Source organism: Trichechus manatus, unplaced genomic scaffold (assembly GCF_000243295.1).
Source record: "Trichechus manatus latirostris isolate Lorelei unplaced genomic scaffold, TriManLat1.0 scaffold00013, whole genome shotgun sequence".
Lineage (NCBI taxonomy): Eukaryota > Metazoa > Chordata > Mammalia > Sirenia > Trichechidae > Trichechus > Trichechus manatus.
The window spans coordinates 20892793-20907507 of NW_004443949.1; the positions used below are offsets into that span (position 1 = coordinate 20892793).

A 14715-nucleotide genomic window follows, 5' to 3' on the forward strand; every position below is an offset into this window, starting at 1 on the left:
ATTGAAATGGGGAAATCTGGAAAGGAGTATAATGTCCAAAACAGTTAAGAATAAAGTTTCATGCCTTTAGTTTGAATTATTTTTGTTCAATCTAGTGTTTTCATTTTGTGAGCTTTTCTATGCACATACAAAATGTTTCTCCTCAGGCCCCCTTGTATTTGCTGGTCCTATTTTTATGAACCATCGAGAACAGGCTCTAGCCAGACTCAGATCCCATCCAGCTCAGCTAAAGCATAAACGGGACAAGCACAAAGGTATTTGGTCTTCCTTATCAACTAGGTGGGACACTTTCCCAATTTCTTCCACTCATTTTAATTTTCTTTCTGGGAAAATGCACAAACCTGATTCTTCTACTTTGCTTCTATCATTATTATATAGCCTGAGGAGAAAGAACTTGCTAAAAATGCTAAGCTGAAAGTGGTGCTGTCTGTCAAGTGACTGTCATGCTTCTTTCATTTTTTTTTTTTTTTAACTTCAGTAAATATTTTTTTGTTAACTTTAATAAAGAAGACATTTTATGATAGATCTTTTAAAATTTCATAAAGTTAAGGAAAACTGGAAAAAATTGTCATTGCTTTCTGTTTCATCCTTTATTATCTGCTCTTCGGTGACTGAGATCTGGTATTTTACAGTCTTTTTTTTGCCCCCACCCCAAATGCTGTTTATTTGCTTTAGAATTAACACAACTACTAAATCCATTGTATAAAGTCATAGTGAGTTAAGATTATTACTATTCCACTGTCCTTTGTTTCAATATTGAAGTTTATATACTTATATCACACATGAATATACAAATACTTGGTATTTGAAGGTTAAAGTAGAGACAGATGTAAGAGTGAGGTATGTAGCTCTACTCTAGTCTCAGAAACTGTTCTAGGTCTAAGCAAGTCTGCGAGGGACTAGGGATTATTCCTGAGTTACTCTGAGATTGTAGAGTTCTGCATTAATTAAAAATATTCCTGAAGCATGTGTTTTCTTTTAAAACACAAATTGTAAAACAAATAAAATCAGCAAAGAATTTAATGCAGAGACTTTATAAATTTATGTATAAATTCTGTCTTGAATCCCGGCATGTGACCAAGGAGCTCTTCATTGGCTAGTATGGCTTACAGTTGCCATTTTCTTAAATGCCTACAATAAGCCCTGCGAAATGCAATAGATAGAAACTTTTAAAAACACATATTCCATGTGGAAAAATTAACTAAAGTTTATGTTCTATTTTTTCCTGTGTTGAAAAGTTGTGTAGACTAATTTTTTAGAACTTTCACATGTAGCATAATCAACTTTATTTTTATTTGCCTCTCTCAATCTGTCAGTTTGCCACTCCAAGCAAAAACAGATAACCAAACCGAAAAATCGTTTTTAGTAAAAGGACAAGTAGAGAGAGAGTACTACTTAAGATAAATTCTGCGGAAACAAAAATTAAGGATGTTTTAAATCTAATGTGATTAAAAAACTAAACCCACTGCCATCGAGTTGATTCTGATTCATAGCGACTGTATAGGACAGAGTAGAACTGCCCCATATGGCTTCCAAGGCTGTAAATCTTTACAGAAGCAGATTGCCATACCTTTCTCCTGCGGAACGGCTGGTGGGTTCGAACCCCTGACCTTTAGGTTAGCAGCCAAGTGCTTAACCAGTGTGCCAACCAGGGCTTCTCTAATGTGATTAACCACAGTAAAATTTGTGATTGCTTTAGTTCCTGAATGCTCTAACAATGCTTAAATGTTTAAATCTCAGGAACAATATGCTATGCAAATTATTTATTATCAGAATCTCTGATCCCTTATTATTTCTGCTATGCCACTATTAGAAACAGATTTTCTGAGTGTTTGTTTCTATCCCAATTTTCTCTAGTGGAGTTCTTCCAAGACTTTACCTGAGGTTAAATATTCACATTTCATGAAGCAGTTTAAAACTTGTTTAGCTCTGTTTCAGTATCTTATGGGCAAACATCTTCATTTTTTTCTCCAGGATGTAAAATGAAATATTAAATGAAGACCAAGTTTACAAATACAAAGCTGACTTTTTACAATGTCAGATAATAATTAATTACTTAACGATGGCTAACCTTACTACAGTGTTATCGGCCACAGTTGTTTTATAACAAGAGTCTATGTATCCTTGTAGCAAGCTCTTTGGAGGGACTGACTTTGTACTAGTACCATATATGGTTAGTTTTTATCAGCTTTTATGGTTTTAATAGAGTGAAACAGTTTTCTCTCTTTACCCCCAAAATGAATTTAAAGTATAAATAATATTTTATCAAATAGTGTCCTGCTGTAAGTAAAGGGTATTAATTTACCACTCACTAGTTCCTGTCCTCCCACAGATTCTCTCTGTTCACTGCTTATATTGTTGCTGCATATTTTCGTAGTCTATTAATAAATATTCCAATTCCTTCCACCTACATGTTTTTTTTTTTTTCTTCTCTTTTTCTTACCCTGTTTGCCTTCCAGTTTATTCACTGAGAAGTTCTCTATATTAATTGCTGTGTTCTGTCTGATGTTTAATTACGCTGGTGGTACAGATTGTAGGATGATAATAGTTAAATTTTTCTGGACAGTTACTTTTCTCTGGGGGTATTGAGGGTAAAAGCTGTGATTATTGTTAACAGGAGTGAGCTCTCAGGTGGAAGTTGGTGAGCTTCCAGGTGATTGGAAAGAATTCAGAGACAGTCACAGGATCCATCCTATATAGGCAGATTGTGATTTAAGGAGAAATAGAATATATAAGGCCAAATCAATAATTCCATATAATGTAGAGCAAATTATTCTAAATATGTGAACATAAATTCTATTTCAAACATATAGCTAGACTAACATTTATTTCAGCTACTCCGTGCCTTATAGAGAAAAAGATTTTAATGTGGTATACCTAGTTGGAAACATCTGAATTGTTCTAGAGATAGTCTTAAAATCTGTCTTAATGTGACTGATGTGAAAATCAGAAGACATACTGGTAACAAACATTTGTATTCTACACCTATTTTGTGTTTAGAAATAGTTTGGTATGTTGTAATCCTAAATTTGTCATTTATAAGAGCTATGTGGCCGTGCATGAATTACTTAATCTCTTTGGGCCTCAGTTTTCTTTATTTTAAAAATAAGAATGGTAATTTCTATCTGACTGTGTTGATCTGAAGATTAAATTAAGATTATATATAAAACTATATATATAGGCCCATGTGATGCAGTAGAGTCACAGATGACAAGCACAAGTTGAGGGTCAGATTGCCAAGTGTTGAATGTTAGCCTAGCTAGCAGTAATTTATCTAAGTTACATCAGTAGCATGGGGATAGTACTTTCCTCCGAGGGTTGTCGTGAGATTAATTGACCTGATGTCTGAAAAGCATTTACGTGGTGCTTTATAGATAGATAGATGCATGGATGGATGAGTGGATGGATACATAGTCTTTGCAAATAGAAATCCTCTGGTTTCAATTCCTTTGCTTTCTGTTTTAGAATTGTTAGTACTATCCTAAAGGTACAAAATTTTAGATTTGTTAAATACATAGTTTATTTATGATGTCAACCATTTGGTGGTGGTAAAATGCATGTGCTTTAGAATAAACTCCAAATCTGCTCTATCATTTATTACTTTGGTCTGGCTACTTAAGCCATGGTTTTCTCATCTGTAAAATGGAATAACAATACCTATGTCATAAGGTTATTGTATTGATTGAAGAAAGCAACAATAGTCAATATTGATTGAGTACTTTCCAGACATTATTTCACTTAATTCTCATGAGAACTTTGTGTGGTATGAGCAATTATTGCTATTTTATAGATGGAGAAACTAAGACTTAAAAGAGGTCAGTGTCCAGTATTATACAACTAGTTAATGATGGAGCCAGGATTAGTGCCTAAGTCTTTTAGGCATAAGTGCCCATAAGCACTTATCTGTTGTGCAGTTTAGATTTTCACGGTGTTTTTGCATGGAACACATGCTTAGTAAATTGCAGTTACTACTGCTCCTGCTGTTTTATATTAATGATCTTTTTCAAAGTGCTCACTGTGTTCATTAACAACTTTTGTGATATGTATCACTGTGAGATCACCAAAAATAAAGTGTAGATTTAAATAAAATTTAGAGACCCTTAGTTACTGAATTCTCTTTTCCCTATATGTGTACTCAGATATGTACATATAATACTTGTATGTACACACAGTTTTTTAGATACGTATTTTAGATATATATCTGCCAAAAATTTTTAAACATTATAGTTTCAATATCACATGATAAATAAATGAACATACATATTAGGGAAAATACAGATATGTTCATGCCTAAGTGAGACAATTATAAGAGTATTCATACCTGACTCTTTTTCCTCGAAATCAGATTAGGTCTTATTGTTGCTCACTAACACTTTACTGAATATTGAGCTGGAGCAAAAATTAATCTGACTGTTTTTTGTTGATTCTTGAATTTGCAATAATTTTTGGCTACTTATTATCTTTTTTTCTTTGATGAAAGCTTGTAAATTCCTAAATTATTGGAATTGTGTTTGATTTTTTATTTTTTTAATTTTACTACTACTGCTGGTAATGATCAAGAACCTTATCCCTACTTTTTAAATTATAATAGTAATATTTTCACCATTACAGTAATTGAGAAGTTGTTTTATATAGTTACAGATTGTTTCGATGAACTTGAACAAAATGTTTCTAGTATAATTTTGACCTCTAAATAATAGCTTCTTTTAATCTTATTGTTTTATTCAGTAAATCACTAGGCTTTTTGTTTTGTTTTTTTCCTTCCCCATCCCTGATGCTATCTCTCTATTGTGGGATTTGTATCTGTATTTAATCTCTGACTCAAGGGAGGGGGCAAAAAGCTAAATTCAAAGGTAAAAGCTTCTAATGAGCATCAATATATTTCTGTAAAGTGGAATGATACTTGTGATGTTCAGTTAAGTCTGGCAAAATCATATGAACACAATTTGTTTTTTATGTTAAGTCAGATTTGTTTTAATAATTAGCTATTTTTACCAGTGAGATAAAGATATAAAATGTCTTTGCATCCAGCATCTTATTTAAATAGTCTTTGGAAGACATTATTCTTTTTGTGTAGACTGTTTTTTATATTTAACCATTCCACTGCCTTTCCAATCTGAAGAGTCTCTGAACTAAGATTATATTTCATTTTAGGTGGTATGAAATAAAATGTTGTGACTATCTTTAGCCCATCCATTTTTGAAGATTTAATTTGGCAAACCCACATTAGATAATTTAGCAGAAGAGGAATCATATTGTTTATCTTATAATAAATAGTAAAACCTTCACTAATTCAGAATTTATGATAATTCAGATGCAGTATTTGTGATCTTTTTTCAGTAAAAATTCAACATAATTTCTTCCTCTGTGAATTTTCAGGGTCATACTTATAAGGGGAAACCTGTCTAAAATCACTAGCTTTTCAAACCAAGGGCTCAAGAAATGAAGGATTCCTTCAACGTGCCTTCAGCCTCTGGGTCCAGCAGTTAATTCTTGTATGTTAAAGGACTTTTATGTTTATGATACATTTTTATGTAATATAGGCCTATTTTGAACTATAATATAGGTAACCACATTTTATTTATTGTAGCAATTAGCTTAATCTGTAATCTGTGCTGCTTGAAGGTAATAAAACTTAATTTTTACTTAAATGTTCTATGATTAAGACTTTTTCAGTAAGTCACATGGGCCTATTCATTCTACGTTATTCCGAATTAGTGAGGTTTTACTGTCCTAGTGTTATGAAGATTTCAGAGCTTTTCAAAATTATGATAGAGAGGCATTTAGTTATAGAAAGGAAACCATACTGTAGGTCAGTTTTGTCTTAACTAGATACTACTAAAAGTTAGAAAGGAATGATTAAAAAGAAAAGATAAACTGAACATGAAATGATCTGATATTATTTTGTTTAACATTCTGAAATGGGCAATGAAAATACAGAATTAATTAAAAGTTAATGTGTGTCTGTGGATTCACATATGTATCTGCATATTATACATACTTATTGTTTAGAGTTGATATATCACAGGAGATGATTTAGACTTATTGACCCTTTGAAATTCCTTCCAAATTTATATTTATTCTTTGTGTAAGGAATTTAAATTTTGATGATATAGAGGTCATATTTAAGTGATGTGTAGTCTTAGATTAGGAAAAGTAAATAGCCTCCCTTATTTGTACATTCCAAACTAAAGTTCTGATATTTTGGAATGTGACTTTTGATGGTACGGTTAGAATGCCAAAGTGAAATATAGAAACCAGTGGTGGAGAGTAGGCCTAAAGCAAGGTTAATGGAGGAAATTCTAAAAAGAAGAGACAAGGGAAGAAGGAAGTGGAAGTAGAAAGAAATTTGGTTGAGGGTAGTTAAGAGTTGAAGGTAGGAAGAAGACCACAAAGCAGATTGGCTGCGGGACAAGGTGGAACAGGAAAGATAAATTCCTGTTTGAGAGTAGGTCATTGAACTACAGTGTATTGAATAAAGCTATTTGGCCTTTATAAATTTTTAAAAGTAATTTGAGTTTAGGAATACTGGTGGACAGTGTAGACTTTCTAAGATCTGTTTGGAAAATCTAAGTCACTGTGAGTCAACCAGAAGTTTTTTTTAAGTGGCTAGAACTAACTATATCACTAAGTTTAAAATAATTGTTTAATGACTTTGCATGCAGTTATTTTTTATGCAAACTAAGTTTCCCCATGTAAACTACTACATTTAAAATTTTGTTATTTCTATCAGTTAATGATTGATCCCTTTACATTATATAACTGATTAGCTTAATAGGTTTTATCCTGAACCAGATCTTATCTCTGTTTTTTATTGATTTAGTGATATTTGCAAAAGAAGTACACAGTGTATCTTTTCAAAATTACTTCCTTGCAGGTAGATTCTTGATCTATCACTTCTAACAGCTGCAGATTTTTCTTGCTTGTTCCTTTTAACATTTTTCTCTTGTTCTTCCATAGTAAACTGATTTTAAATTTTATTTTAAATATGAATAATGGCTTAATTACAAATTATAACACTTGCAGATGGAAGTGGAGAAAGAGGAGAAAAGGATGCAAGCAAAATCACAACATATCCTCCAGGCTCCGTGCGATTTGACTGTGAGCTCCGGGCAGTACAAGTCAGCTGTGGATTTCACCATTCAGGTAGCAGCTGGAACTTTAGGGTATAACTGCATTTTTACAATTGTGGTAAATAACTTAATTGTTTGGTTTTAATGAACGTAGTCTGTTAACTCTGTGTTAAAAGCAATAGTGTGGCAATATCTCCTAAATCTATAAAAGCTTTGTATTTATTATACAATCTCTTTTAAAAACTATGATTTGAGGAACAGGTATTTGTCCAGAGATCTGACTTCTAATTCTGTCTTCTGAGAGACTTACTTTAAAATTCTGATTTAATTTAATTCAGAAAATTACTGAAGATGAAGTAATTCCTGAAATCCCTTTCAGCTCTACAGTTGTGTGATTTTTATGGCATAGTCCCGTGTTGAAATGTGACATCAACAAGTTTCTTTTCCTTAAAGTGTAGAAAATAATTAAATTCTTATTAAAGTATTGGCATTTGGGTTATATAGCTTACCTTGTCTTTTCAACCTTTGTAAGAATAAAAAAATGTTAACTTCCTTCTTTGATACTTAATATATTTCCCTATTTGATGAGGCATTGATAGATATTAAAGTTCTGACATTTCATTGATGTTCTACATAATTGTGAAGAGCACAACTCATCTGCCACCTATATAATTATCCTAGATATGAGAGAACAATATTTTATACGTAATTGTTCCATTATTAAGATTTTACAGTTGACCTGAATCAATATGTCTTACTAAATATTGTTATGGTTTATTAAAGCACATAATAATTTTAAAGTATTTATATAAAAAACATGCATTTTTATGACATGCAAAGAATATTTTTCAGAACTAAAATTATATTTATGTCATTAAATATAAATTTGTGCTTCAATTGCCTATTTTTAATGGCCGTTTAAATTTTAAATAATGAAAATTACACTGCTTTCAGTATAGTTGTGGTAGAAATATAAAATGCATTTAATGAGAAAATAAAGCAATGTTTTTTGGTTTCAGTGGTTTTAATGGAAAATGGAGATGTCTATACATTTGGATATGGGCAACATGGGCAACTAGGACATGGAGATGTCAATTCCAGGTACTCTTACTTTTTGTTGGAAGAGACTGATGTGGGTTTTCCCCCCACCCTCCCTTTACTTTCCTTGTCTTTTTTCTTTTCTCTGTTTCTCCTTTTTCTAGAATCGGAATAGTTTTGCAAAGTATGACCTATGGGTTACTGATTACAGGTAGTTCCTAATTTTGTGGCTGAGTGCTTTTATAGGGATAGATGGTTTTGTAGTTTCAGGGGAAAAATGGATTTACATTTTATACAGACAAAATGGAGCCTCTGGGTGGTGCAAATGGTTAACTCTCTCAGTGGTAACTGAAAGGTTGGACATTCTAGTCCACCTAGAGGTGCCTTGGAAGAAAAGCCTGGCAACCTACTTCTGAAAAGTCAGCCATTGAAAGCCCTATGGATCATCGTTCTACTCTGACACACACAGGGTCTACATGAGTTGGAGTTGACTTGACGACATCTGTTTTACTGGTTTACAAACAAAACCTGATGCTTTCTTCTATAAACTATTTTGACTTAATTTCAGAATAATGAAGAACAAATTACGGTAGAGACTACTAGGCATTTCCCAATATTTATTCTTCCATACTTCATTTGGCAGTAGAGTTTTAGTTGGGGGCATGACCATACAGGTAAAAAGACTTTATATCCCAGCATGCTTTGCAGCAAGGAGGTGCTTTGTGCTCTAAAGTAATATGTGAATCTTTGGAATTGTGCTGTTAAAGGAATATTGTTAAAAGCATACTGTTGCAGCTTGCTGGCTGGAATGCATGCATGAGGGAAGGAATTGGAGAAGTCATCATAGACACCCTAAGCTGGAGATTATTATTGAGAAAGCCAGAGCTGTAAGATAAAAATAGTCTGGTTTCCCGACACCATGGAACTGCCGCATCACCTCCTTATATTTGGACTTCTTACCTGAGTGAGAAATAAACTTCTCTCTTGTTTAAGTTCCTGTTACTTTGGCTTTACCATTATAGCAGCTGAATCTATATCCTACTTAATACAGTCAAGGTATTTTTGGTCAGAAGTAATAGAAAATCTATCTTTATTAGTTTGGGTCCTCTGAGAAGATGATGCCAAGATAGGATTAAGTGTGCAAAGGATTTATTGGGGGGAAACTCCGGTGAAGGATAAAGGGAAAGGGAGTAGGAACAGGGAGGAAGAACCTTCAGACACAATGCAGATCTGACACGTGTGAAAGAAAGAAGGAAGGAAGAATTGGGTGGGAAGAGTCTTTAGACTACAGTGCAGTTCTGAGAGTTTCAGCCAGGTTGATGGGGTATTCCTAAGCCAAGGTTGCTCTTGAAAGAGTCCTGTGTCGGGCAGGAATGGGCCAGCATTAATACCTTTGCCATACTCTGTCACAGGTTGGGAGCATTCTGGGAACAATGACCTCATGGATCCAAAGGGACAGCATCTGGGGCTGTCAGTCAACTATGTTCCCTGCAATAGTTTTCTTGAGGGAGAGCTGAGTGATGCACATCTGTGGCTGCCCCACCATTGTAACCAGGTGTATTTAAGTCCAGAGAGATGTAGAGCCGCTTCAGGCCAGGCTTGACTCAGCAACTCAGTTTGCCACATGAACCCAATTTCTTTTTTAATTCTCCATTCTGTCTTATTCTCCCTTGTAGTCACAAGATGTCTCCCAGAATCAACTGGACCTTTATGGTTTCTCAGTTCACAATACCGGTGAAAGAAAGAGAGATTCCCTTCCCCTAATCATTAAAATCCAGTATTTTTACTTTGTTTTGGGTGCACCGCTATTACTGTGGCAAGGATGGAATTATGCCATTTGGTAAAGACCAGTGATTCTTAACCCTGGCTGCACATTAGAACCACCTGGGGAGCTTTAAAAAAATACCATGCCTGGATTCTACATCTAGAATTTGTAAGAGGTATGTGTGTTTGGGATTGGGAATAGAGTGCAGGTATCAGAGTTTTTTAAAAGATACCCAGAGTATAATGTGCATCCAGGACTGAGAATTGTCTATCCCTCGAACTGTGGCACGGTTAGCTCCATTTACACTGCATACAAAATGAGGATGAAATGGAATGTCCTCCATTACTGTGATGAATTTTGTTGCTGATGGTGAGAAGAGACAACTGAAGTACTGAGTTGAACTTTTCATTAAAAACACAAGTGCAACATACAGTTCACACTATTCCCGAGCAGTAAGTAAAATATTATCCACAATCTTAATATCACTGTTGGATATGACATAATATCAGTGGCTTGCAAGGTTGAACAATTACTATCACAGGTTTATGCAGCCAGCAGATATTTTGCTTTACAGATGAGTGAAATCACTGATAAGCAGAGGCTGAATCAGTGCTTTAATCTGTGTGGAGATGAACCTGGCAACTTTTTGTTCTATTTCATGACACAGAAGAAAAGGGTTTATTATATAGTCGTTGTTATTGTAATGATCATCATCATTATTATTTAGCTGGTAATTATTTTGTGAGTTATGATATAAACTGGAAAAGGTACATTGTAATTAGAAATGATGAATGTCAACCATGTGTCCAGCAAGGATGGTACTGCTTTGCAAATCAGAATTTGTTCTTGGATATCGATATCATTCCACAGAAAATATTTGCCAGACAGCTATATTTCATGGTCTTGACTGAGTGGGAGGGAAGTAGTAAAAATCATGTCTGTAATCAACTCACAGCCTTCAGGTAATCCTATCTCACTGTACACTATGAAGAAGGAGCAGCATATATGCTTCGCTATATTAAGGTGTCATGGCTGTCGAAGGGGATGGTGCTCATGTGAGCTTTTAAAAGGAAAAAGTTAGCTAAAAGCATTGCTTCATGGTACTGATTATACCAGTGGGCAGCGTTTTGATTTCTAATGATTTCCTCAGGTAACAGTATCTGTCCACGCATAGACCAGTAACGTGAAACTTATCCCCAGAAATGGAGAGTGCCGAGAGATGGAAGATAGAGGTGGGCAACTCCAGTGTGGCAGCAAAGGAGTGTATTAGGGAGACTTAGAAATGAGGCGAATCCTGAATGGCTACAGGACCAAAGCAGGTCTCTGTACCCTGCAGTGGGAGGGCAGAGGTTTTATAGTGGTGGTGGACAATAGTGGCTACATGCCAGTGACTTACATAAGGATGACTTAGCAAACTGTAGTGAACTAGCAGACCACATGAAGGTGCTCATGTTTGGCCTCGTGTCTTAGTCATCTAGTGCTGCTCTAACAGAAATACCACAAGTGGATGGCTTTAACAAAGAGAAATGTATTCTCTCACAGTCTAGTATGCTACAAGTCCAAATTCGGGGCACCACCTCCAGGGGAAGGCTTTCTCTCTCTCTCGGCTCTGGAGAAAGTTCCTTGTCATCAGTCTTCCCTTGGTCTGGGAGCATCTCAGCACAGGAACCTTAGGTCCAAAGGATGCGCTCTGCTCCCAGCCTGCTGTCTTGGTGGTATGAGGTCCCCCACTCTCTGCTTGCTTCCCTTTCCTTTTTTATCTCTTGATTTAAGATAAAAGGTGGTACAGGCCCCAACCCAGGGAAACTCCCTTTACATTGGATCAGGGATGTGACCTTAGTAAGGATGTTACAATCCCACCCTAATCCTCTTTAACATAAAATTACAATCACAAAATGGAGGACAACCACACAATACTGGGAATCATGGCCCAGCCAAATTGATACACACATTTTTGGGGGGACATAATTCAATCCATGACACCTCTCAAAGCCTGTTTCTGCTTCAGTATGACAGCGTCGTATTCAGTATTTTGAAGAGTTTTAATTTATCATCTTATGAAATCTAATCACTTTTAATGTTGAAGATAAAATATCACGGTTTCTTAAGATCAGACTCTGGTAGAGTTTGCTTTAATTGCCCAAAGTTGTTCTTTTCCAACATGTACCTTTCCATACCTGGTTCCATTTATTGAAGTATAACTGAAAGGCTAATTGTATGTGGTGTGGGCAGAACTAAACTGGATAATTCAGTGTGATAATACCTACACAGTATGTCTAGTAAAGGAGTTCCTGGGTGACGTAAACAGTTAAACCCTTGACTGCTAGCTGAAAGGTTGGTATTTCAAACTCACCCAGAGGTGCCTTGGAAGACCGGCCTGGTGATTTTGCTTCTGACAGGTCATAGTCTTGAAAACCCTATGGAGCAGCTCTACTGTACACACATGGGACTGCTTTGAGTCAGAATTGACTCGATGGCAACCAACAAAAATAAATGTCTGGTAGTATAAATAAAACTTACCCAAAACCTTTTCTGTCTTAAGCACTCTGTAGGTCTTTGTGGGACTTGGAAGGCAGTAGTTAAGAACTGGAAACTCTGGTGGCATAGTGGTTAAGAGATATGGCTGCTAACCAAAAGGTCGGCAGTTTGAATCCACCAGGCACTCCTTGAAAACTCTATGGGGCAGTTCTGCTCTGTCCTGCAGGGTCACTATGAGTCGGAATCGACTCGACGGCAATGATGTTTTTTTTTTTTAAGTTAAGAACTGTTATTAATTCACAAAAGAATTAGTCACTTACAGTAATAATCACAGGAGGAACAAAGCTCCTGTAACATACGTATTAACTACAACAAAGGAAAACATTTGTAGACATTTAGTTGAAATAAAGTGTAGAGTTGAAGGATATTTTTGAAAAGTTTCAAGTAATTAAGTGCTGTTAACTGGAATTTATTGTATAGCACACAATAATATGTGATTAATATAAGACAAATTTTGTAGTATACATAATGAAGATCTAAAAAGGTTATTGGATATTCTCCTTATGTAATGTGTTGTCTTTCCAAATGATTGAGTTCAGTCTCTGGTTTAGGTCTTGAGTCTATATCATTTGGTAGCTTATGACCTTATTCAAGCTACTTAACTTTCTTGTGTCTCAATTTCTTCCTTTATTAAATGGGAGTAGGCGTATCTTCCTCAGAAGGTTATTGTGAGAATACAGTGAGAGAATATATGTAATCTATTAGCACAGAGTCTAACCCATAGTAAATGAAGAATAAATGTTAGTTGTTACTGCTGTTGCTTTTTTTTTTTTTTTTAAGTGACTATCAAAAAACTTTTTTGGGGACTTGTATATATTCACTCATGACATCAGTCTACCAACCTTTTTTGTTTGTCTGTTTTATTCAGTATGTATGCTCCTAAATTTCTAAATTCCAAATTCTTTTACCATTTTCAGTAAACTTAACCCTGGAGATTGCTAAAGAGACTAATATAGTGTAAATGCTTTTATTCTCCTTTTTCTAACGGAATTTTGATAATTCTTATGTTTGAATTTCATGTTCTTGCCATTCTGTCCTCCTTCTGCACTAATATGGTACATAGTCATAGTGACTTGCTTCACTGCTTACCAACTGTGAGAACTGTAATATCTCTAAGCTTTTGTTTCCATTTACCAAAGCATTTTTGTAGGATTAATATAATGTAACGTGCCTGGTGTGCATGAGCACGTACTCAAGTAATTTTTCTTTTCTGTTATTCATTTGTTTTCCAAGTAATTTAATAAATGAACTCACTGCTTATCATGAAAAGAATTCTAAGACTTTATATTAGAAGACCTGCCACCATTTCTTGGGAAAATCCTTTAACCTCTTCAAATCTACCTATGGAGTTATTTTCATAATTAATCATTCATTTTATGTGAATGTGCTTTGTAAGCTGCAGACAAGTAAACAGTTCCTTGTTTGAATTGAGCTGGACACATCTATGAGAGCATTAGTTTGACATAATACAGCGCTATGGAGTGGTGATTGTTCTTTTGCAAAACCCTCCTGTACCTCAGAGGTGAGAGCCACATACCTCTTCACTGCTGTTCCCGGTTATATCACTCCACCCTCAAGTAAAAAATAAAAAAACAAACTACTGCCCTTTTGAGGCATGGCCATTCCACTCTGCTGCCCTTTATTACCTACGTACCTTCCAGTTACTGCAGTTCATTCACTGAAAACTTCGCATCTGGTTCAGTGTCTTCTCACCCCAGGTGTTGTCACAATCGTGAATGACTTCAGTACCCATGTGAGTGATCCCATACAGTATTGTTATCCTGACACCTTATGTCTAGTAACTTCCACACTCATAGAGGTCATTCCCATGACCACAGCCTGGATCCAGCACAGCTTCAACTATGAATTTTTAAGTTTAAATGTCCTATTCTCTAATGACAATTTCTTCATTTCTTTTTTTTTATTTTGTTTATTGTAGTTTAAGTGAAAGTTCATATTCCAAGTTAGTCTCTTATACAAAAATTTATACATACATTGTTATGTGACCCTAATTGCTCTTCCTATACTGTGAGAGCACACTACTCCTTTCCACCCCTGATTTCCCGTGTCCATTCAACCAGCTCCTGATCCTCTCTGCCTTCTTATCTCACTTCTGGACGGAAGCTGCCCATTTAGTCTCACGTATCTACTTGAGCTAAGAAGCACGCTTGTGTTCACAAGTATCATTTTATGTCCCACAGTCCTGTCCAATCTTTGTCTGAAGAGTTAGCCTCAGAAATTATTTTAGTTCTGGGCTGTTAGAGAATCCGGGGGCCACGCTCTCTGGGGTACCTCCAGTCT

At 35.3% G+C, this 14715-nt stretch overlaps 1 protein-coding gene across 10 annotated transcripts in view; it reads left to right on the forward strand.

Moving 5' to 3' along the window:
• Window positions 1-14715, forward strand: part of MYCBP2 (MYC binding protein 2) — a 308219-nt gene that overhangs the window by 104540 nt on the left and 188964 nt on the right. For 7 of the 10 annotated variants that reach the window (XM_023726707.1, XM_023726708.1, XM_023726712.1 and 4 more), the window contains exons 18-20: window positions 147-254; window positions 7027-7146; window positions 8093-8174. In XM_023726707.1, coding sequence (XP_023582475.1) covers window positions 147-254; window positions 7027-7146; window positions 8093-8174 — 310 coding nt within the window. Of the gene's footprint in view, window positions 1-146; window positions 255-439; window positions 5496-7026; window positions 7167-8092; window positions 8175-14715 lie in introns of those variants that run through there. The other 3 variants (XM_023726715.1, XM_023726714.1, XM_023726709.1) reach the window with 3 other exon arrangements.